Here is a 23,361-nt window from a genome sequence, read left to right on the forward strand (position 1 = left end):
TGTAATTTTGTATCCTTTTAGCGTTTTAGTTTTGTTTAAAGTGCCTATGAACCGAAAATTGTTTCCATTTAGTTTTAAAGTTTACCTTTAAAAATACAGGTTTCCAAAGTTTGAGAACTGTAGACTTAAAAATGACGATTTTATAAGCCTTTAAAGTCGTTCTATTTTACTCTCAAAAATGGTATTTGAATCGCGCGGCCAAAATACCACGTGATATCAACCTCTGACGTCACTTTGTTGCCACATTCGTTCCTGCAATATGGAGGAAAAGAGGCAGCGAGGGCGGTATTGCGTTGCTGGTACGCCAAACCAGCAAAGCTGCCAAAACAGATCGTTCACCCCGGGTATACGAATGTACCAATTTCCCGCTGATCCGGCTTTGAGGGCCAAATGGGTCCAGTTTGTCCGTAGGCATAGGCATGATTTCAAGAGCCTGACCTCAAAATACACTTCACTCTGTTCGGCTCATTTCGAGGATTCATGTTATGAACGCAGTTTATCCGTTCTAAGCAGCATGGAGGGGGGATGAAAGTAAAGTATTGCCTGAAAAAGGACGCGATCCCAACGAGCGATATTACTACTCCACCAGGTCAAGAAGAACTTAGCGAGCAAAGTAAACGCATTGGCAATTTCCCTGCAGCAACGGTACTCTAGCGAAGCTACTAAGTTCTCGACTTTGCATTCTATACATTGGCACCTGAAAATATGAAGTCAACGTTAAAACAGAAATGAGCTTACAGCAAAAACGTCAGGCCATTCAAAATGAAAAAGAAGATCTGATATTTTGATAGGTCTTTTGACGATCGAGAGATCAGACAGCCAGCTCAGGATGTAAGATCATCGAGTCGCAAGCTCAAAGTAAATCCGTTCGGACATTTACCAATTGTCTACAGGAACTTTTTTCTCATATTGTGCTTCCAGCACTGTTGGTATAAGGCCATCTTCGTCTAATTCTTCGTCGACTTCGATTTCCTCTCCCGTGCTCTCGTCGCTAGCGTCAACTTGGGCCAGAGGTTCGTCTTGATATGGTGTAATTTCGCTATAAATTACATCGTAATCTTCATCGTTTCGCTCTTCGACATCTTCGTCCTCGGGGTTACCGGACATATCTAAAAATTCGCTCATTTCTGAATCGCTAGACATGTTTCCTTCCAAGCTCGCTCACTTCCCAACAAGGCACTTTGACAACGCAACCAAACCCGTGGCAACAAAGTGACGTCACGGTTTGGTGAATTTGGAAAAATCTCGGCCCATTCCCCTGACCATTTTTTAGGGTAAAATAGCACGACTTTGAAGGCTTGTAAAATCGTCATTTTTAAGCCTATAGTTCTCAAACTTTGGAAACCTGCAGTAAGGTAACCTTTAAAACTAAATAAAAACAATTTTCGGTTCATAGGCACTTTAAGTAGTATATGTATATATATTTTGCGTAATGTAATCTCGCTTCCTTTTAGCTTGTTAGTTTTGTTTCATTAGTAATTATTGTAACGCAAGTACTGTAGAATGGTGTGAATTGTCAATTAAACGTTTTGTAATCTGAACCACTGTAATTATTGTAAAGCAGTTTTGTTTTGTTACAATAACCTACAAAGTTGTTGGGAAAAAATTGTCTTTTCAACTCCAAATGAATAGTAGAGAAAGCTAAAGAGCTGAATTTTTGCGTGAATTTTACCAATAGCCTTTTTTACAGTTCCCGGCGCCATTTTGAAATAGTAACCGCGAAACACCACATCGAGGCTTGCGTTGACCCGCAAAACATAAACAGTGAAATCACAGCTGTTTTGCTCACACGTTCGTATATTTTGGTTATTTCTTTTCACTCTAAATGGTCATAAAATACAAAGACAAGGAAATCAGGACGCTGGAAGATATTCAAAAGCTGAAAGTGAAAGAACTAAGGGATATTTTGAAGTGTAATTCTGAAAGAGCGGGCGGAACAAAGGCAGACTTAGTCCTAAAAGTTTACGCTTTGCTTGTGCGGAACGTGGTGAGGCCGGCCGAAAATGTCGAAGAAAATGCGGATAATAGTGGCCACTTTGAATACGAAGACACACTTAGACGGATTTCTGCTCTTGGATGGTCTACGGACCTGCGTCAGCTACCAGAACTTAACTTTATCCAGCTGTACGACTACCTCGTTGTATCTACACGCAAGTACTGCCATATCGTGCTTAAGGGTACCAATTATAAAAAAGTTGAAATTTTACCAATCTTTCTTTGAGGGAAACGTAAAACGACTGGAGAGTAAAGTTTACCAAGGCAAGACCTATGTGAAAGCTAGTGTCCTTCCATCTATGAAGAATCCGTATAGAGTTATAGTAGAGTTCTCACCTCAATGTGACATATTGCGAGCGGCGTCCACGTGTCCGGCCGGGCTTGGCTTAAATGGAAAAGGTAAATGCAACCACGTAGGAGGCGTGTCATTTGCTGCTGAAGATTTTACGAGAAGAGGATTACAAAAACATGCCGAACCTCTGACCTGCACATCGCGGCTGTCTGTTTGGGTTGTGCCTCGTAACCAAAGTGTTGCAGCAAAGCCACTTGACCAGGTTCTGATCAGAAAGATACGATTTGGGAAGAAAAATATTTGTCTCCAACCGAAGATTATAAAATTTGATCCAAGAGCGCCAAACCAGCGAACGAGGGATGAAAAACATTTTAAGACCTTTTGTACAGGTCTTCAAAACAGTCTCCCTGCTAGTTCTTAATAGAGCCTGACCCTGAAGAGAAAGAGAAACCAGAGGGCGTACCCTTTAATGATAACTATGATATAGCTTCGAAGCACTTCAAATACATGGTTGATGAACACGTCTCTAACTTAACAATTACCCAGGAAGAGATCCAGGAGACAGAGGGACTGACACGCGGACAAAACAAAAACAGTCTTTGGTTTGAAAAAAGGAAAACTCTCTTAACAGCTTCAAATTTTGGAAAAGCTGCCAAGACCAAAGTGGAGCCTTCAAATAAATTAAAGTCAATCCTCTATTCAAACTTCACAACAGATGCTCTTCAATATGGCATTGAATGTGAACCAAAGGCAGTGAACTTGTATATTAAGGAAACTGATGAGAAACAATGGTGTCAATGTTAAAGTTGAAGAGGTTGGATTATTGGTGTCTAAGGAGAAACCATACTTGGGAGCTAGCATTGACAGAATTGTCACCTTCAAAGATACAGAAGAAAAATGGGGAATGGAAATTAAATCTTCCTTCGGCAAAGCAGGAATGACTGTAGAAGAGGCATGCAAAACCAAAAATTTTTTTCTGGAGAAACTTGGTGATGGAACAGTGAGACTCAAACGGAATCATGATTATTATTTGCAAATTCAAGGACAGCTCTACTGTTCTGACTTAGATCTACAAGGGATCATTCTCACAGTTTAGTTGGGAGAAGATAAACCACTGTTTTTAGAGAACTATTACTCAGACAACACTTGGTCCAGTGACTGCCTGCCTAAGATTGATTTCTTTTACAGAAGGGCTCTTTTCCCTCAGCTTCTTACCAAACGAGTGCAGAGGGGAAAGCTTCTCTACCTCCATGGTGGGTGGCAACCATTTGGCCACTATAGCTGCAGCAGAACGGGTTCAAAATTAAGAATTAAAAGACAAGTATAAGCTTTACATTGATCTGAAAGTTTATTCATATTCAGGGTGCAAAGAAAGTTATTTCTACAGCTTGCCATTCGGGCAAGCCGAAGCTAACATTTACTGGCCAAAACATCATTTCAACTATCCCCCAAAAAGGTTTTGATGAGCATATTGATTTGACAGTACTTCTGTAATGTGAATTTCTCAAAAAACTTCACTTGCTCGTCGGGCCAGTTAAAAACAGAATCCACTAGCCTGATAGCAAAATCCACTTCAGAGTTTAAAAGTGTTGACGGGCCTGCACGACTCCTGCAGTTCGTTAAAAGATTGGTCTTAAAGCCTTTATAGCTTATCTCCGCTTAATGAGATGTTAATCTTGATCATGAAGGGAAAAACTCAAATATACTGAATGGAGATTTTCTTTATGATCATTCTGAGCCGTTAGAAGAAGTCCTTCATATGCCATTGGATATGCTAGCTCTGTGGCATTTGTTTAGGTTCACCGGCTCGGATTAACTGCAAGATATCAGACAGCGCTAAATAAATGCTATCTATGAAGAAATGGGATCCGTGGATTTCTTAACTGACTCGTGATTTCATGCTTATCTGCAGTGAGATTGCAGGCTGTTCGTTTATCACGTATATGAGAGTCTAATAGATCCGCCTCTTTAGGAGACAGCGTTAAATATATGTCATCTCTGAAGACATAGGATCCGTGGAAAGCGTTACTCGTGATTTCATGTTGATGCTATTAACCTGCGGTGAGATTGCAGGGTGTTCGTCTATCACGTATATGAGAGTATCAGATCCACGTCTTTTCAAAGTTGATCACTGCTGTCTCTCGCTTTCGAGAGCTTTGGCCTCTTGCAGTTGTTTACAGCTCTGTTGCTCAGTTCGTGACTGAAAGACAAGTATGATGTTCTTAGAGCTGACATGTATCTTCATTGTTTGGTGCGTTAGCTCGCATCCGGCAGATATTCAAAGCTAAGACAGTCAGCAACTGTCATGGGAATCTCTAGGATGCTTCAGCGATTTCTTCTGACAAGTGTTTAGTGTTGTTTCTCAGGCAAGACTGATATACTAATCAATAAATCGTACAACAAGAAACATGGCAGTTGAGTCACCAATAGCGACAACTATGGTTTCGGATTAGCAGGTGTTAGCAAAGGCTGACGGAAGTTTGTAAGAAGTCCACATACTGTTGCTATCTGTGTCGCATAGGGGCTAAGCGTATTGGGCAGATTACCATCTAAAATGTGGTAAGTCTTTATCCGACCAATTGCTCTTTCCACATGGATCCGTACAGAGGCAATGGTCATTGTTTCCTCTGTCTCTGCTGCAGTTAGTTGATTGCGTCCCGCTAAAAAGGGTGGCATATTGACTGTGACAACCTCGGGCACAATGTCCTTTATGTCAAAGCCACGGTCAACCATGGTATTGTCTCCCCTTTCAATTAAATCCAGCACTCCACTTTCTCGAGTTATTTGTTTATCAGACACTCGTCCACCCCAAAGGTCTGAAAGAAAAGACACTTGGCCATTTGGTGTCACTCCCACTAGTAGCTTCCAAGTGTTGTGGTGCTTGTAATGAGACCACGTTTCTAACTGTGCAAGCATTGCAGATGTACGCTGAATGAAAAGCTCAGTGCAGTCCAAAATTATTCTGGTTGTTGCAAATTCAGCAAATTCTTCTGGCATATTTTTGCGCACCAACTCTTGTGTTGGGAAAGGGAAAATATCTTTGAGTTCATAGTACAATAAATTAATCCACGTAATACAAATCCTTGACACAAGACTGATGCTTACACCAAATCTGTCTGCGAGGTCCTGTACAAATAAGCCAGCCTTCAGCCGCATCAGTACTAACAGAAATGCATCTAGAAATGATAGTTTCCTAGAGGGTCCTGGTTTTTTGCGATTTTCATCCTCTTGATAAGGCTCACTCCCTTTCACAAGACGCTCTCCCTTCCAGTACTGCATCTTTTCTAATTTTGGCTCAATATATTTTTTAAAAAAACTTATCAGTGCCTCATACGATGGAAACCCTGTGTCAAATAAGATGGCTGAGTTATCATCCTTTATTTTCTCTAAGGAAAATTGACGGCTTAGCAGAATCTCATTCTCACTTTTCACTTCTCTCAAACTTTCTTTACAATCGGCTAGTTTTAGGCTGTGTTTTCACATTAAGTTCGCATAAAGTTTCGCATTAAGTTTTGAATTATAATTAAGTTCATTAAAATCCCTAGTTCGACCGAAGCTGGAATATGCAAGTGCGGCTTGGGACCCGTTTCTAAAGGAAGACATCAGTGCTCTGGAAAGGGTTCAACGTAAAGCAGCACGGTTCTGCTCACAGAATTATAATAGATATGCTAATGTTACGGACATGATTAAAGGACTAATGAAATCTGTCAGTCGGGCCTATTGGTATTACCAGCTTCCAGTTTAAAGCACCTGGGGAGTAATTTTGATAAAGAAAGCGGTCCTATAGCTTTTTAAAACACTGGTGGCATAGGATCCTTTCACTATTTCGAATTTCCAATGTGGGTTATTTGTGTTGTCGGAACAGATCATTCTGCTGCAGGCTCAATTAATGTTTATTTGGTTTGAAGGACGGACTAATAAAAATCTGTCATGTTGGACCTGATGGTATCACCAGCTTCCTGTTTAAAGTGCCTCTAGCCCCTAAATTTATTTTTGCATTATGACAAGATGAGACCGACTTGGAGATAATTAAGACAAAAATTAAGAAAATTCATAAAATCCTCACGTTGCTATGGACGTTTAAACTCGCGATGTTCTCGTTCACTACCGCGCTGTGAGAGATCTGGGTCCTAGCAAATTGATGACGTCAGCCAGGGAACCGGGTTGTTTCTTCGTTGGTGATCATTGACCCACGCAAAATCTCCCTGTTTCTCCTGTTAATTTATTACGAGTGAGAAATGTCACAGAGTAGTTCAAATTCTGGGTGTTCAATTGATTCAGAGGCGTTAGATTATATTCCTCACTACGACATTGAGTCGTGCCAGTACACTTTGTCCATGTCCATGTCTCAGGCAGATAGGCAAGCTCGCAAACCGGGTCGCTGACGAGCCACGAATACCCGCTCTTTTCCCAAGATCAGCTCTGCTTCGCTAATATCGCCGCATTTTGATTAATGACAGCTCGTCAAATACGCCGATATATTTGAAGCTTTCAGAAAGCAAAACAAAGCTCTCCTTGTCTCTGCTGAATTCACAACCAGTCTTTAATTTTTCATGCTAGAAGCAACTGGATAGAATAGCAGGCATTTTTAAGTAATGTCGACTTTTCGGAATGTGCTAGGAGGGTTTTGACAAAATATTCAAATTGAAACACCTCTGGGTTTTAATTCAGTAAGACTGAAATGAGCAACGGAGTCTTGATACGTTGATAAATAAAAACTGCGCTGCGGTTACAAAACGTAAAGAAACCAGTTCACATACTATACAAAGAGGGAGAAAGGAACTTTTTCCCCAGCTAATTCTTTAAATTGTTAGATTAGCCTTAGCGTCTAACCAAGGGGAATCAGCTCAGTTAATTCAGCGAGTTGAATTCAGTAGACACACACAATTGTGGTTCAATGGCTGCTTGTATTTTACAAGTTCACTCTAAAGCTCAGCTACAACATTCTCTGACGAAGACTTTCTCGCGTTGCTTTTATGTTGGTTGGAGTATGATTGACAACCTACTGTCAAAAACTCATCAACTACTAACATAGGCTTACGTAAGCCCTTCTATGATTGGTTAGTGTTGGAATTGGAAATGAGTACCTTCCCTTTATTTACAGTGAAAAATGTACCATTCTTTCAAGATTTTCACTAGGTTCTTCGATATGTCCAACCAAAATAAAGCAACGGGAGAAATATAAAAATTACAGTGAATATTTGTATCAATAAAAAACTACACATTCACAATCACTAGTTTTTAATATACTCGGATGAAGTTTCAGGCAGTGTTCAGTGTTCTTGTTGTAAAACAACAACTTTCCGAGAAGAAAGGCGGTACTACTAGTCCACGCCTATTTCCATAAATTAAGGTGTACGTGTTTACAACTTTCAGCTACCTTATTAAAAATACAGTACGTGGTTACAGAACAAAAAGTATTGACATTGACAGTCACCTTCAAATGAAAAGATCTAAAGATTATTTTTATTAAAATAAATACAGTAAAAACTAACTTAAATAATAAGATATCGGCTGGTATAGATTCGGTAAGAAACACTGAATACCTTTACTAGAAAACGATAAAAAACAAGAAGGATGGCCATTTCCAGGCAAATGCCAGCGAAAGGTTAACTTAAGGTCAGATACAATAAATTACGGTTTGATCTTATGTCAACAATGTATTGTTCTTGAGGAAAAACTTATTTTAAACATATTTGGTAGAAGGATCAATTTCCTGGGAAACAATCCAAAACAGAACACCTGCTTATACCAAATCTATACCAGGAGAAAACAACATTTGATCAGAGCTAGATCAGCATTATACTAAAACATAAATAGAAGGACAAACCATTGAACTTTTGAATATTTTTATCCCTTTGATTCGAATATTCCCGTAAATAACGTATATGTTGTACCGCTTCCCAACACCGAACAATAGACAAACCCAAGCAAACCAATAATAAAATATTACATGAGTGAGTTTCTACATTGTTCGTATTTTTATTGTTTAACAAAATTGAGCGTAGATTGAATATTGAATTATTTATAATTAGGCCGGGATTTTTTCATACTCAAGAAAAAGGCATAAAAGGTGGAAGAAATGTGGCCGCGTGCTGATTTTTTTAGGACGAAGGACGATATTGAAGCTTAGATCCGTCATCATCATCTATACGAGTTTCTTGATAAACTACCCGTCCCCTGATCGTAATTCTTTAAGACTAGGAATTAGAGTGTTTCCCTTTATAACTAACTCATAAAAGGACTGAGTCTGTTAAGTAACGGACCCCTTGATCCGTTACTACCTAAAGTGTTTATGTCATAGTTGAAAGAAGAACTAAAGATGGTTGGCAAGTTGCCTCCTTATTACCGCAGATTTGTCGATGATACCCTCACAGTTATGCCCGATATCACCGCAGCTACGGATTTCCTTGATACCCTCAACCACGCTCACCCTACTGTCAAGTTTACCATGGAGATCGAAAAGGATGGGATGCTCCCCTTTCTCGGAACCCAGCTCTTAAATCGAGCGCCCCAAATTGAGACCAGGGTTTACGTGAAACCTACTAATACCGGCTTCCTTCTCCATTACCAGAGTCACGTAGACAACCGGTACAAACGAAGCTTATTAACAACTATGCTGGATCGTGCTCACCGGTTATCCTCGTCATGGACTTATTTTTTGGACGAGTGTGAACGCTTGAGGTCTGTGTTTTCGCGCCTAAAGTACCCTCTACACCTCATCAACTCCACCATTAACACCTTTATCAACTCGAGAGTTTCTGACCAGCCGACACCGCAGGCCTCGCCAGTAATGGAAAATGACGTGACCCGAGTGATCATTCCTTTTAAGGATCAAGTTGAATGGAATGAATGGAATCTGTATGTCCATGAAGTCTGGGAAAGCCCCAGGATATGACGATATTTCTATGTATGTTATCAAAAACACTTTTGAAGTAGTATCGGAACCTCTTAAGAATATTATTAATTTATCCTTTTCCAAAGGAATATTCCCAGACAAGCTAAAACTTGCCAAAGTGATTCCTGTATTTAAAGGTGATGAACCGGATTTATTCACTAATTACAGACCAATCTCACTACTTCCTAATTTTTCGAAATTCTTCGAAAAGGTCATGCACAATCGACTAGTAGAATTCGCAAATAGCCATGATATCTTTTACCAACTCCAGTTTGGTTTTCGTAAAAACCATTCCACTGCGCTGTCGCTAACTTACCTTGTTAATAAAATTGCAACGTCCATTGACCAAAATGAAATCACGGCAGGTGTTTTTCTTGACCTTTCTAAAGCGTTTGACACGCTAGACCACCAAATCTTATTTGAGAAACTTGAACATTATGGTGTCTGTGGACTAGCATTGCAATGGATTAAAAGTTATTTCTCCAACCGTACCCAATTTGTCCAGATTAACGATACCCGTTCCTCCGAACAGATAATTAGATGCGGTGTTCCACAGGGTTCCATATTAGGCCCTTTACTTTTCATATTATATATCAATGATCTTCCCAAAACAACCAGACTGGCAGAATGCCTGCTCTTTGCAGATGACACTAGTATCTTTTACTCCAATTCAGACCCTGATCATGTTGCCTCTGTAATGAATAGTGAACTGACTAAGATTAGCTTATGGATGAAATCAAACAAACTTTCTGTTAACATAAAGAAAACCAATTATGTTATATTTAAACCCAAACAAAAATCTGTCCGCATGAGCTCCCAAATTTCACTTGACAGTATACCCCTCAAGCAAGTAACAGAAGTTAAGTTCTTAGGTATTTATATTGATGAAGGTCTCACCTGGAAATCGCATATCAGTTATATTTGCAAGAAAATCTCTAAGTCCGTTGGTATAATGTACAGATTTCGTTTCCTTTTGTCATCAAACACTAAAAAATCTTTGTATTATACCTTAATTTATCCCTATTTAACTTATTGTACTACAGTTTGGTCTTCTACTTATGTAACAAACCTAAATCGCATTTTTCTTCTTCAAAAACGAGCTGTGCGAGCTATGACAAATTCTAATCACCTTGCACCTTCTGCACCTTTATTTGCACAATTGAATATCCTAGATATTTTTAAAGTGAATTCCTTTTATATTGCAAAATTTATGTTTTCCTATCACCAACGTTTGCTGCCTTCGCCCTTTCTAAATTTATTTCCGACTGGTGGTCAAATTCATAATTATGATACCAGAACCTCAGCTCATTTTCGACCTCACACCTGCCGAACTAATATCAAGCAATTTACTATACTCTATAGAGGGCCAAAAATATGGAATGCTTTGCCATTATCAATTACGTCTTCCCCTAGTCTATCCACCTTCAAAAGAAAGCTTCTTGATTTCCTCAGTTAATTGCACGAAACGTCCGACTCTGTTATGTCTTTATAGTCTTACCACCACCGTATGTTAAAAAATCTCAACACAATGTCTTTACTGGTCTTAAAGTCCCAACATATCTCCGAGGAGACCTCTCAGTATAAGCCCGGGGGTTTCTTGAGGTCTCCTCGCCACTTCTTACTTCTTTTACTATTTTTATTTACTCTAAACTTATGTACTTGTAATCCTAGTCTATTATTCATTGTAACTTTCTATGTTTGTATGTCGTGGTGAATGAATAAATAAATAAAATAAAAAAGTTTCCGCTGACATTGTTAAGACTCAGTTGAGAGACCTTAGTCTTAAGCTCCAAACCACAATCCAACCCGTATTTGTCGGTCACAAAATTAGCAAAGACCTCCAAGAATTGGAGCCCAAACCATAGCTAGTTAACCAACAATGTGTAGTTTATCGTTTTCAATGTAACCTGTGCGATACAGGTAGCTATGTTGGTTATACTCGTGGTCATCTGCATGCGCGCGTTGTTCCCCACAACAGCACTTCATCCTCTGTGCGGAAACATTATGATAACGATAACTGCAGGAACAAATTTGATTGTTTAATTCACGAAATGCTGTACATCAAACAAGTAAGACCACGCTTGAATGTACAAACAGATTCGATCCGCGCTAAAGTATTTATTTAAATTACTCAATTATGTTAATCTAAGATCTTACTCCGTTGAACTCTCCGATATTATTCATTCCTTAAGAATGGCGTCATGACGTCGCCGAAACGTCGGAATATTATATCGTTAGTTTTTACTCTCTTATGTATTTCTAAAGCATTATTAATTAGAAATGGAACTTCAATGTGTAAAATATTCAAGCTATTTGAGCAAGCCGAGGAATGACGTTTTGACGGCACCGGCGATGTACAGATAAATTGTAGAGTCCCCGAAAGTAAAATTGGGTAGTTTTGAGGTCACCTTGTAAATCGTCTCGCCAACAACAACAACAAAACAAAAATCGCATTGAGTCAGTAAATGTGATATTTCTTTATTGGATATAGTAATTGATGTTCATAGAAAAAAATCAGCGAAATCGGTGAAAAGTCGAAATTTGCCTTATCCGTTTTAACGTGGACAGCCTGTTAATTGTCAACTGAAGAACACGCTGAACGCACATCCCAAGTTATATTGTAACTTAACAGACTCAGTCCTTTTATGAGTTAGTTATAAAGGGAAACGCTTTAATTCCTAGTCTTAGAGAATTACAATCAAGAGACGGGTAGTTTATCAATAAACTCGTATAGATGATGATGACGGATCTAAACTTCAATATCGTCCTTCGTCCTAAAACAAATTCAGCACGCGGCCACATTTCTTCCGCCTTTTATGCCTAGCTTCTTCTTGAGTATGAAAAAATCTCGGCCTAATTAAAAGACAGTGTGTGCTGTGCCATGGCCAGACCAGTCTGCCTAATCTTCTATTGCTGTCTTTGTCGCTGGTATTTATCAACGCAAACTTTTGAAAACGCATGCGATAAATTTATCAAATATCCTTTGCTGACGATGCCTAATTAGTGATTTAAACTTTTGAATAAACTGATTTTACCAGGTAAAAGTAACGACGTGAAATAGTTGTTTTGTTTAAAACCTACAAGGTGTTTAAAATCAACAAGAGTCAGTGCCCGCTCGTACCACGAGAAACTAAAATGACTGAATACCCTGGCCAAAGTTTCCTCAAGTTTGGATTCAGATTTACGCGCACAATAATAAGAATAATAATAACCAAATAACCGGAAGTCCGAAGTGATAACTTTGCTACAGATCACGAGCAGGAGACAAAGTTCTCGTATACTCAAGTTTTGCAAATAAGACGGTTTCAGTGTGGTTGCTGCAATCGCCCTTTGTCCAATTATCCTCACGCTTTGAAAATATCCAATAAAATGAAAGACAAGCGGGGGAGGATTCAGAAATTTCCCATTAGAGCGGAATTACTTTGAACCTGTCAAGTTTACAAACGATTAAAATGCTTTCATAGCTGTACTGTGTCTCTTAGATACCTTTACAATATAGCGTCCGTTATTCCATAATTCCTACTGGCGTCATCATGGTATATTTCTCAGCATACGTACGGCCGTGCGCCATAAGATGAAGTGTACAAATCAGACAAACTCGGGTTTCCATCGCTTAGTTTTTAAAAACGTTTGCCAAGCAGACATTTGTATAGCAGAAATTCATCGCATTGACATAATTTTGCAATCAATCACAAATAAAACCTGCTCTCCACGCACCACTTTTGATATCACTAAGTTATAAAAAAAAGGGGTTGATGCTTTAAGCTGTGTATATATTGGGTTAAGGTTGCACGCGGGAAGTTTGGAGAACATTCAAGAAGCTAGAGTTGCTCAGAAACTCCTACGCTTGTGCTCTGCGTGCAGCCATAAATAGATATACGGACACTATCAACAATTTTATCAAACAAGGCCGAGAACGCTTTCCAGCCTCATTTCATGTTCTCCACTATTTAAAAAAAAATGAATGTTGTCCTCTTCAAAACGATATTGCTGGAAAAACAGGCAAGTGTAGTGTTGTTTTTGAGAAAATACCGGTGTCTGTGAGAGATGGTACAGGTATCAAAGAATTTTGTTTGTGTCCACTTTTAATTTTTCTATTTTTTGAGCCATTTACGTCTGTTATTTGTCAAAGTTCCTCCTCTGTGATGACAGCTTCCTAAAACCAACCCCGTCTTTCATTTCAATGTTTATTTTAAAAGTGTGAGGATAATTGGAAAAAGGACGATTCGCTAGTAGCAACCACAACGTAACCAATTATTTGCAAAACTTGAGTATACTTGACATCTGCCCATTACTATACTATAAATTTCACCGTGATTTTACTCAGTTGGTCAGAAGCAAAGTTATCACTTCGGCCTTGCGGATCTTAAGGTTTGTTCTTAACAGCTGACTTTGCTGAGTGAAGGTGAGTGGAGAATAGGAATGGAAGTTGTCTCCATATATTCTCAGAAACAACGAGAGCACTGGCGATTGCACAGTCTCTTTGATAAAAGGAGTCTCGCCGAGATTCGCTTTTTGATTGGAGCTGTTTTTTCACATCGTGGCGGGTCGAGCCTATCACAAAGTCATCTCGGAGACTTGACCCCCATAAGAGGAATTTTAACCCAAATTCCTTAAAGTAGTGCCCACTGAAATAAAAAGTTTGAGGTCTCATGTAGTACTACTGTCTCGCAAAATCAGTTGAAATTTGCCAATCGCTCCACCAAGCTTATTCTCGCTATTGGGAAGCAAAACCATTTCTTTAATTCTGTTTTAAGTTCGTAAGTCTTTTTAAAGAAAAAACGATATTCTAATCTCCCGGCATACTACAAGTTAGGTCTTGATTTTAAACACCAGGATTTGAACCCAGCAATTATTTTTTGCCATCCACCTGCCCAATTCTTAATCACCTGGTTAATTTGGTTACATCAACAGCATAGGACACTGAACATGCCCTAGTAAGCCACGGCTGGGCATTCGCTAAAGTTATCGCGTGCGTTCACACGCATAACTAAGTTTAATGGTTTACAATACAACAAAGGAAACTAGTGTATTGAGGAAACTTTATGGGGCTACTTAGATTAATATACGTTTTCAAAAGGTTTCGTTGTTGAATACGGACGTTACTGGAGGGATGGAAGCATTCAAGCCGACTCGTCTGTGTTGTCGCGTATCAAGAAATGGTCCATCACACCCCTAAACAAAAGCGCATTGTTGTGTTTTGTGCTGAGGAGGTTGAGCCGAGACTTGGCGAAGATGAGTTTTTTAATTTATTATCGGGAGTTTGTAGGCGTGTGCAAAAATTCCATTGCGAATGAGACACTCCTCGCTATTTTTTGGCTCCTCTTCGCCTTCCCCGGTACTGTTTTATAGCAGCGTACTTTAAAGGAAGGTGCGCGCTGTATTTTTTAAAATTGCTTTCTTTGTTTCTTATCGCTTATATTGCAATGAAATGTATCAGGACGCGTTATCTTCCGCATCCTGTACTGTCTGTCGGTCAGTCAGTTTCAGCCGCTAAATGTCCGTCGTTAGACGTATGCCTTCCCCATTGACCTCCACTGGACCACGTTTTGAGCGACACGGTGCCAGTGAAACTAAGAAACTATCTAAGTCGTCCATCCATCTCGTCCTTTGGTCTTCCTCGGTTTCTTGTGTGTCCCCGGGGCGTCCAGAACGTAATGCGGGTTGTCCAACGGTTATCTGTTCTTCTCGCTACATGACCAACCCAATTCCATTTGATATCTCAGTCGTACTTTGGTTTTTTCACGTATCCATTGACCTGTTTTACGATCTCGTGTAGTACTGTCTGTACTACACGTTAATACTTTAAATCTAAAAGCACATACCCTTCTTTTTCTAAACGAGCGGAAGACTGACTCAAGCTCTATTCAAACTAGGCGGGGGTAATTTGATGCTTAAGGAGAAAGCATGAAATAGCGCGAGTGCCGCATGCTCGATGTTTTTGTATTATTATTATTTTCTGAAAGAAGAAAATAATAAAAGGAAGAGAGCTTTGATGATATATAAAGTTAACTCGTCCAGACTTTGTATTGATGATTTTTCTTAAACTTAAGAATTCACAACCCATACGCGTTTACATATATAGCTTCGATCTCTGTGGTATGTTGCACGACAGAACAGTGGCCTTTCAATACCGTTGTAGCCAATATATTTTTACATCAGCTTTTTCATGAAACGATTCAATGTAAACAGACGGTGTTCCTGCAAAGTCCAAGTGGTGTTGCGCAGTAGATGCATGGTTCTGACGAAAGCCCTATTCACGCCAACAAAACACTTTAATTAAACCAGGTTTAACAAAATGAAAATAGGTAAAAGAAAGTTGAATCATTGGCTTCGACATAGGATTCAAGTAAACTTTAACTTATGCTTTCACTTGTGCTAAATCTGTGGTCGACAAAAATCCGAAAGCAGCTTTTATGAAGGAAACAATTTTAAACTGTGTTTGACTAATCAGCTTTTAAACGTGTTTAAGAGGTTGTCCGCGTTAGAACGGATAAGGCAAATTTTGGTTTTTCACCGATTTCGCTGATTTTTTCTATGAACATCAATCATTATATCCCATAAACAAATATCAAATTTACTGAGCTCAATGCGACTTGTTTCGTTGTTGACGAGACGGTTTACGAGGTGACCTCAAAACTACCCAATTTACCTTTGGGGACTCTACAATTTATCTATGCATTGCCGGTGCTGCCAAAACGTCATTCCTTGCTCAAACAGCTAAAATATTTTACACATAAAAGTTCTATTTCTCAGTAACATCTTAAATGGTTAACTTTTGTTTTCTGTGAAATTTTGACTGAGTTACAATGTTTTCAAAATACCTCCTCGTAAACTTTAGAATGCATTAAACGTGACATACATGCAATTAAAGCCTATTTTCACAAAACTGGGACCTGACTTAGGGTCAAGTCTATTTTAACTCAAAAGCACTAACACCAATCTACTAATGTATGGAATAAAATTTGTGGGCACTTTACGCTGCTTGCCGTACAGAGCTCCGCGATTTCCCTAATATTCACGGATTTCAATCGACACTAAACATAAAGCCGTCAGACCGATAGCGTGAGACACATTTCTGAACCGAACTCTTTTAGAAATACCATAATAATCACCAGGTAAATATTTCTGGCCATTAAGCCATATTTTAGAGAAGATCTTTCTTGTTATTGGTATTTTAAATGAAACCTCGAGCTATTTTTCTTTTCCACAATGTGCCATAGCAGTGTTCGTCTTGCGTGACGGACAGTTGTTCATTTCAAGGTAAATATTCAACATTCATTCTACGCTCACTTTAAAGCGTTACCTTTCTTGTTTGTATGAGTAAGATCAGTAATTAAAAATTCTCTCCAAAACAAAGAATTAGTTGGGGAAAAAGTTTCTTTCTCCCTCTTATAGTATATGTGAACTGGTTTCTTTACGTTGTTCAGTTATCAACGTGTCAAGACTTCGTTGTTCATTTCAGTCTTATTCAATTAAAACACAGAGGTGTTTCAATTTGAATATTTTGCCAAAACCCCTCTAGCACATTCCCAAAGGTTGGCATTACTTAAAAATTTCTACTATTCCATCCAGTTGTTCCCTGCATGAAAAAGTACAGATTCATTGTGGATCCAGCAGAGACAAGGAGAGCTTTGTTTTGCTTTCTGAAAGCAACTTATTTGGCGAGGTGTCACTTATCAAAATGCGGCGATATTAGCGAAGCAGGGCTGATCTTGGGAAAAGAGCGGGCATTCGTGGCTCGACAGCGACCCGGTTTGCGAGCTTGCCTATCTGCCCGAGTTTTATCGCCGGGATTTTTTAGGAGCATTTTGACGAATGATTTTGTTCTTGCGGCAAGAAGTGCAGATAGCTAGGTATATAGATGCAACGACAAAATAATTTACACAAGTTCTCTTATCCATGGAATAGGATAAACACAGATTGCGTTAAATATTAGAGGTGAACAGGTGAACACGTTTTTTTAAGGTCAAGTAATTGGAACCACATTGGGCTGGTTTTGCCTAAGCGTTGTATATATCTATATATCAATTAATCTCAACCGCAAATTGATTTGTATAGTTTTTTTTAATTGTAAGCTGTTATAGCTGTGTGTGTGGTCTCCTTTGTGGCTAAGAAAAGCCAGTTGATGCATTCTAAACCTCCTACACATTTTTCCATGTAACTTTGGGAAAGTGAGTTGTTGGTACAACTACCTTTTTTTTCAAGACAATAACGGAAGAAATAGGGTTAATTTAATAATATATTTTCATGTTCTGAGCAATAAATAGGAAGTATTATTTCCATTTTTTTTCCAGTGAACTAAGCTTTACAGCAAGATTATTGACATAATCGCAAACATGAAGACCCTCGTGTTGCTCTGTCTTGTCGTTCTTCTTCCAGCGGGTAAGTTCAATTTTCCAGATATTCTTATTGGAGAAACATTTTTCTCATACCGAGGTAGAAGTCCAATGCATCACTTTCCCTGAATAATTCGCCTTTTCGCTATATCTACATTTGCATCTACATATTTTAGTTGCAAGATCCCTACTTGGGCAGTTTGCGAGTTGAGTGTAGTGATCTACAAATGAAATAACGCAATACAAAAGGGGGACTGCAAATTTTAACTGATAGTTAATTGTAATCGGCAAGAATTGTTGTTGGCCGAACATGAACACGTTGACTCGGTGAAGGTATTGACCTGTAAAGCCCGGTTAATGTGATTTGTAAACTTGACAAAAGACCAAATACGTTGGGTCGGATGGGACTAAAGAACATATTCGACGTTTGAAGTACGAACTACTGTACTTCCATATTTTAAAACTCATGAAATTTACATTTGAGAGCTTTTTGTTTCAAAAACGGCATTTTGACAGATAATTCTACCTGGACTATAATACAGCACGCGCACGTGCAGCAAAATGTTCTAGGGTATTATTATAACTATTATACCCATAGTTAATTGAGGGACTGGTTATGAAACTTTGCCATGAAAACAATGGTGCTGCAGTTTAAAATGGAAGGGCCGCGACCGTGCACTTTCCTTTGTTTTAACTGTTCACACCACAGTTGAATATCTTAGCAGGAACGTTTCTATTGGTCAGTTGCTCCAACACATTTCAAAATCTATTGTAGTTTGTGCACGGTCAAGGCCAAAAACGCTAACAAAAACATATAACAAAGGAGTTTGTCAAGCTTCATAACCATTGCCTTTTATTAACTATGGTATGCTCTCGTGGGGAAGGAGACGAGTTAAGAACTGTTATGTTGAGAATAGTAATGGAAGGTTGAAAGAGTTCAAAGTGAGTGGCGCATTGTGCCTTTGTGAAGCGTGAAGCAAAATAACTCGGGAAGGGCAAATAACATGAATAACAGCTCAAAGTGTGTATTTAATAGCATGTTTAACGTCGCGTAATAAAAACTGAGAAATGAAACGCGTCAAGCTTGCCATTTGAAAAAAAAAATATCCAGTGCAACATTTGAAGTAATATATCAAACACGAGAAGGCGTTTTCATCACACTTTCGTGTGTTTGATATGGCTTCTCAAATGATTAATAATTCTTGGAGAAATTCAAGGCTAAAGTTGGCAAAATTTTATGGTTATTAGGAACACATATCCAAACCACGGTCACAGTAGTGATTTTCTTTGTTTTCTCTTGATGAATTATTAATGAGTTTGAGAAAAATCATTCACATATTCAAGAGCTTAAGCTCAGCTGAAATGCTGCTAAATAAATTGTAATCAGAGATAATATGGAAGATTGCACGATTGGAAATATGCTGTCTCGACACTACCCACAAATCCGTTGGGTCTCATCATTCACGGTTGATGCTTTTCAGGTGTCTACGTTTTTGCAATCAAGTGTATTTCAGTTTAAAAATCTTAATCTGTTTTAGTAAATGATTAAACAATTTCAGTAAACTCACAAAAAGAACTTATGAGCTTTGAGCTCTCAAAGTAAATAGCTTATCTCTGACGGACATTTCTAATTTTTTTGATGTTTGACCGCGGTCAACACTGAAACGACGAAAACGTACGAGGGCTTTTAATTTGAAAACGCTTTCCAAAGTGGAGAATCGGGTTAAGAGTGGAAGGAAGAAATGGAGCCTTCCGTAACGCTGACGTCGCACTGCAGTCGCCGATAGTATCGCGGGTATCTTAATCTTGCGCAATTTCGTACATCAGGCTCTTTGGCCAGCGGTTGGTCGCCAGGAGAGACTGTGGGGAAGTGGAATTTTATTACCACAGGATTTCTGCGCTAAAACAATCCAAGCCATTGCAGAGTAGCCAATCAAAAAATTTTAACAACATTCCAGTTCCCCAGAGTTTCTCCTGGCGACTAACCGCTGGCCAAACAGTCTCAGGACTCTGGGTACGAGATTAAATCTTGCACACAAAACAGCAAAAAAGGCTGGGTAAGCAAGTGTGGACGCAGATGGTCTTTTCCGTTTGTATATCCGCTAAAAACGAAAGATTTTGAAAACACATAAGTGTTGAAGGTGTCTTAGAGGTTATGAATATGCAACTGATCATGACTTCGTACATGTAGGAGGGTGTTGCATACACAGTAAGTCCCCGTAAGAAACAAGCTCACAAGTTGAGACATATTCTTAGATTCCGGATACCTTATGAAAGAGTGAACGTGGTGTTTTTTGTTTTTTTTTGTCTTTTGTTTCAGTCTCGATGTCGTGTGTTGACAAGTCGCCTTCCTGTCAATATTGGGCACTCAGAGGCGAATGCACCAAGAATCCCAGCTACATGAATATCAACTGCTGTTTATGGTGCAGCCATCTTAACGGTAAGTACAGCGCCATTGTCAAATTTAGAGTATGTTTGATTTGCGTTATGCGAGAAATGAAAACGCAGTCTTTCATAAATCACTTTCTTTTATAAGAAAGTCGAGCCTGGCATGGGTCACAATTTTAAGAACATGTTGATAACATACCCAGTCATGAATTTTGCTTAAGATTTGTAGCTTTTCATTCTTCCAAAAATGGCGTTTCGAGCGTCTGCCCCTCGCCAGAGGGCCGTCGCGAAGAATGTAAACAAAGCGATCTCAACAAGTTCCTACATTGACTGTTTTGTGAACACGAATATCAAAAATATCTTCAAATTTTAAAAAGCTTCCCCTGAAATATATCTTCAATGGAGCCAATCAAAAGCTCTCTGACATGAATTTAGCATTTACTTCCAAGAGAGCTATACCAAGATACCTAAAATATCTTTTTTTCCAAATTCGCTGCATACAAATGTAAGAACCTAGAAAAGCTGACATGTCGGGGAGTTTAACTAACAGTGCAATAACAGTTTTTTAGTGAACACTAACATGATTGTGGAATCAACATTAAAATTATAGGACTGATACACTAACACTTAAGAGTAAGATTCTGTGGCAGTTAGAATGCTTGTGATGGCAGACTAGAGAGAGATTAATGGGTAAAAGGTGCTGGTTAACCAACCCTGCTCTTTAGAAACTCTCTCCATGCAAATCCTCACAAATTTTGTGACGTTAAAAAGACTGTCATAAAACCTAACACTTTGAGAAGAGACCCCCACACCCACAAACAGCAACAACAACTACTACTGCAAAATTTGAATAGCAAGTACGTTATCCGAATCCCCGGATGCAAATGACTGAGATCGAATTCCTTTCTTCTCTTTGGAGAGAAAATTTTCCTTATTTCTCAAACTATTACTTGCTGACTGACGCTGAAGCAGTGTTAGGTTAAGACAAAATAATGACGCACCATTGCCAAACCACATCAGTCAGACACGGGTGCGTTTCTTTGGGATGATCCAGATTAGGATCAATGATCCAAGATCACTCAGATCATGGTGCATCAAAGGAACCGAGAAATCCACTCTGGCCAAGGATTCGTCGATTCGTTTGATGCACCATGATCCGAGTAATCTTGGATCATTGATCCTGATCTGGATCATCCCAAAGAAACGCACCCTAAATTAATAAGTCTCCAATTACAAAGATGAGAAATATGTGGAAATTACTGTATCTCTTATTGTAAAATAAATTTGACACCTCTTTTGATAGATTTAAAAAGCCAAAATTGTACTAACAGCCACAGAAGGTGTTCTGGCTAGGCAAACGCAGGCGAGTGCTGTAAAAACCCTGCTTACATGTTGGACAGATGTTGTCAATGTTGCCGGGCCAAGGGTAAGACATGAGTTAATATAGATAAAATTTTACTAGCTTCCCTCGTGGAAAAATGTTGTGATCATTTGGTGATAGTTCTTTTGCCGCCGCGGCTCCCAAACTGTGGAATGCTTTTAGCTCTTGTGATACAGGAATCTAGATCACTTCAGCAGTCTTATTCATCATTGAAAACTTATCTTTTTAAATTAGTTTTTGATTCCTATTTACATTAATATAACTAAAATTTATCACACTGTTTTGCTGTAATGCGCTTTTGATCATTTTTTGTTAAAAGGCACAATATAAGTTATTAACTATTATTATTGTTATTGTTATTATTATTATTATTATTATTATTATTATTTTTTTTTTTTTTTTTTTTTTTTTTTTTTTATCAGGCGTTATTCTTTGCACTTGTTAACTATCTCAATCAGTTGGAATTTTAAAAACAGCAATGATGCCAACTTCGTTAGCGGGAGAATAAGTGTGTTATTTCGCAGTGTTGCATTATGCTTAACTGGGCAACTGAAATTACTTATCCGATATGCTGTAGTTCTTTTTAACATGGTTTGGCCATGTCCTTGTGAAGGGAAGTTTTGCTTTTCTCGTTTAACTTATTGCGACAGCGAGATGATATTTCAGTTCTTTTGTTTATTGTTCGTAGTCATGCACTATGACGTGGACGGATGTCTGAATTTGGGCCTATCCGAAATCATTACCACGTGCATTTGGTAGACAACTCGATTCGCGTTGGTTGTTCTACCTTTTACTGTGCTACACCGTGCTGACGAGAGCCAACCAGCTCGAAACAGCTGTCCACGGTTGCCGCATTCTGTTGATTCTCGGTTTGGTCTCTATCATGTCGCTGTCGTGTAAAGTTTTCTATGCAGTCCGATCAGACTTGCATAAATTTGAGTCATTTATATTTTTGGCTGATTAGATCTTTCACAGATCCTGCGTATACTTACAGTATTTTCGTTGTGCGGTTCCTTGCAGATTGTTTACTTATTAAAATTGTTTTATAAACTAGACAAACGAACTCAATGTTGTTTGGAAGAGCGTCGAAATTGTTTAATGTCCTAGAACAACGTCTGAAAACGTCACGATCTTGGTCAAAGTAGCCAAGCATCCTTTACCTGGTAACTCTTTCGGCCAGGAATAATTTATAATAGTGCAGGTTTTTAAACGCGTTTGTTTTCATTGTCTTTGATCATTTTTCTGTCTTTTTGCCTTTCAGGTTACACGTTTCCCTAACCTCCAATGCTGAAAGAAGTAAAGCACCCCCTGGTCACCAGTTCGATTTAATATCGTTATATATGTGTTTTAAAGGCAGCACTGGGAATTATGAAATATTGCTGATTTGATGTATTATGGTGAAATAAAAAAAAGGGTATATCTCCACTGATCATTGAAAGCACTTGGTTGTTTTTGTTGTTTTTTTTGGGGGGAAGGGGTATGATTTTCTAATAAACCCACTCAGTCCCATGCCACCCCTCCAGGCAATAGATCGAAAGACCAGGAGTCCAGTAGACTTGCACCTTTATCCTGATCGCAGTCTCATTGTTTTTTTTAGGGTTGGCAGCGTTGTTCTGTTGTTCGTTCTGTTTTCCTCTCGACCAATCATGTAAGACGTTGCAAACGGTGCAGGTGGCCCCAAGGCTTCTTGTGCCATTTGTGACGTCATTATTTTTACCTTCAAAGATGTTTTTGTTAATCAGCGGATAATCAGGGCCTAGTTGTTCATAAGCCCGATTAAGCTAATCCTGGGCTAACATGAAGTTTGATCCGAGTTTAACTACTAATCAATAATCCTTTTTCCCAGAGATTTTTCTCCCTCAGCTTTGGCTGCTTTTTTTTTTAACTTTAGCTTAAAATCAGCTTTTAAAAACAAATTTAACGAGCGAGATCGGGGATTAGCGTAAATCAGCTTTCGTGCAACCGGATCTGGTCTTGGTCAAGTGCGTTACGTTTGGAAAGGAATCCGATGTACCAGTGGATGCTACACCTGCCTCTGCGAGAGCAGTGGCCACGCCAGACGCCTCTA

At 38.9% G+C, this 23,361-nt stretch overlaps 3 protein-coding genes and 3 pseudogenes across 3 annotated transcripts; 4 read left to right on the forward strand and 2 right to left on the reverse strand.

Moving 5' to 3' along the window:
* Nucleotides 1–1,143, reverse strand: part of LOC146484253 (uncharacterized) — a 5,901-nt pseudogene extending 4,758 nt beyond the window's left edge.
* A 585-nt stretch (nt 1,144–1,728) lies between these two features.
* Nucleotides 1,729–3,614, forward strand: LOC146484254 (uncharacterized; annotated as a pseudogene).
* Nucleotides 3,615–4,717: 1,103 nt separating this feature from the next.
* Nucleotides 4,718–5,566, reverse strand: LOC146484255 (uncharacterized). The gene has a single exon (XM_085104962.1). The coding sequence runs from the start codon at nt 5,564–5,566 to the stop codon at nt 4,724–4,726; it is 843 nt and encodes a 280-aa protein (XP_084961088.1). The 3' UTR covers nt 4,718–4,723.
* Nucleotides 5,567–8,532: 2,966 nt separating this feature from the next.
* On the forward strand, nt 8,533–9,185 carry LOC146484256 (uncharacterized). Its single transcript, XM_085104970.1, has one exon. It carries the CDS (start codon nt 8,610–8,612, stop codon nt 9,183–9,185), a length of 576 nt encoding a protein of 191 aa, XP_084961096.1. The 5' UTR covers nt 8,533–8,609.
* On the forward strand, nt 9,182–11,311 carry LOC146484257 (uncharacterized; annotated as a pseudogene).
* Nucleotides 11,312–13,571: 2,260 nt separating this feature from the next.
* LOC146484258 (uncharacterized) lies at nt 13,572–22,734 on the forward strand. Its single transcript, XM_085105052.1, has 5 exons — nt 13,572–13,590; nt 17,483–17,570; nt 19,845–19,964; nt 21,216–21,338; nt 22,555–22,734. The coding sequence occupies exons 2-4, from the start codon at nt 17,525–17,527 to the stop codon at nt 21,263–21,265; spliced, it is 216 nt and encodes a 71-aa protein (XP_084961178.1). The 5' UTR covers nt 13,572–13,590; nt 17,483–17,524; the 3' UTR covers nt 21,266–21,338; nt 22,555–22,734.
* The last annotated feature ends 627 nt before the right edge of the window (nt 22,735–23,361 follow it).

This window comes from Pavona decussata, unplaced genomic scaffold, assembly GCF_977016875.1.
Source record: "Pavona decussata unplaced genomic scaffold, jaPavDecu1.1 SCAFFOLD_36, whole genome shotgun sequence".
Taxonomy (NCBI): domain Eukaryota; kingdom Metazoa; phylum Cnidaria; class Anthozoa; order Scleractinia; family Agariciidae; genus Pavona; species Pavona decussata.

What these genes read in the sequence shown, in the direction of transcription:
- LOC146484255 (XM_085104962.1), bottom strand. Translation starts at nt 5,566, where the DNA reads ATGCAGTACTGGAAGGGAGAGCGTCTTGTGAAAGGGAGTGAGCCTTAT.
- LOC146484256 (XM_085104970.1), top strand. Translation starts at nt 8,610, where the DNA reads ATGGTTGGCAAGTTGCCTCCTTATTACCGCAGATTTGTCGATGATACC.
- LOC146484258 (XM_085105052.1), top strand. Translation starts at nt 17,525, where the DNA reads ATGAAGACCCTCGTGTTGCTCTGTCTTGTCGTTCTTCTTCCAGCGG. An exon ending in TGTCGTTCTTCTTCCAGCGG is followed by an intron (nt 17,571 to 19,844) that starts GTAAGTTCAATT and finishes CTTTTGTTTCAG; the next exon opens with TCTCGATGTCGTGTGTTGAC. An exon ending in ATGGTGCAGCCATCTTAACG is followed by an intron (nt 19,965 to 21,215) that starts GTAAGTACAGCG and finishes CTCTTTTGATAG; the next exon opens with ATTTAAAAAGCCAAAATTGT.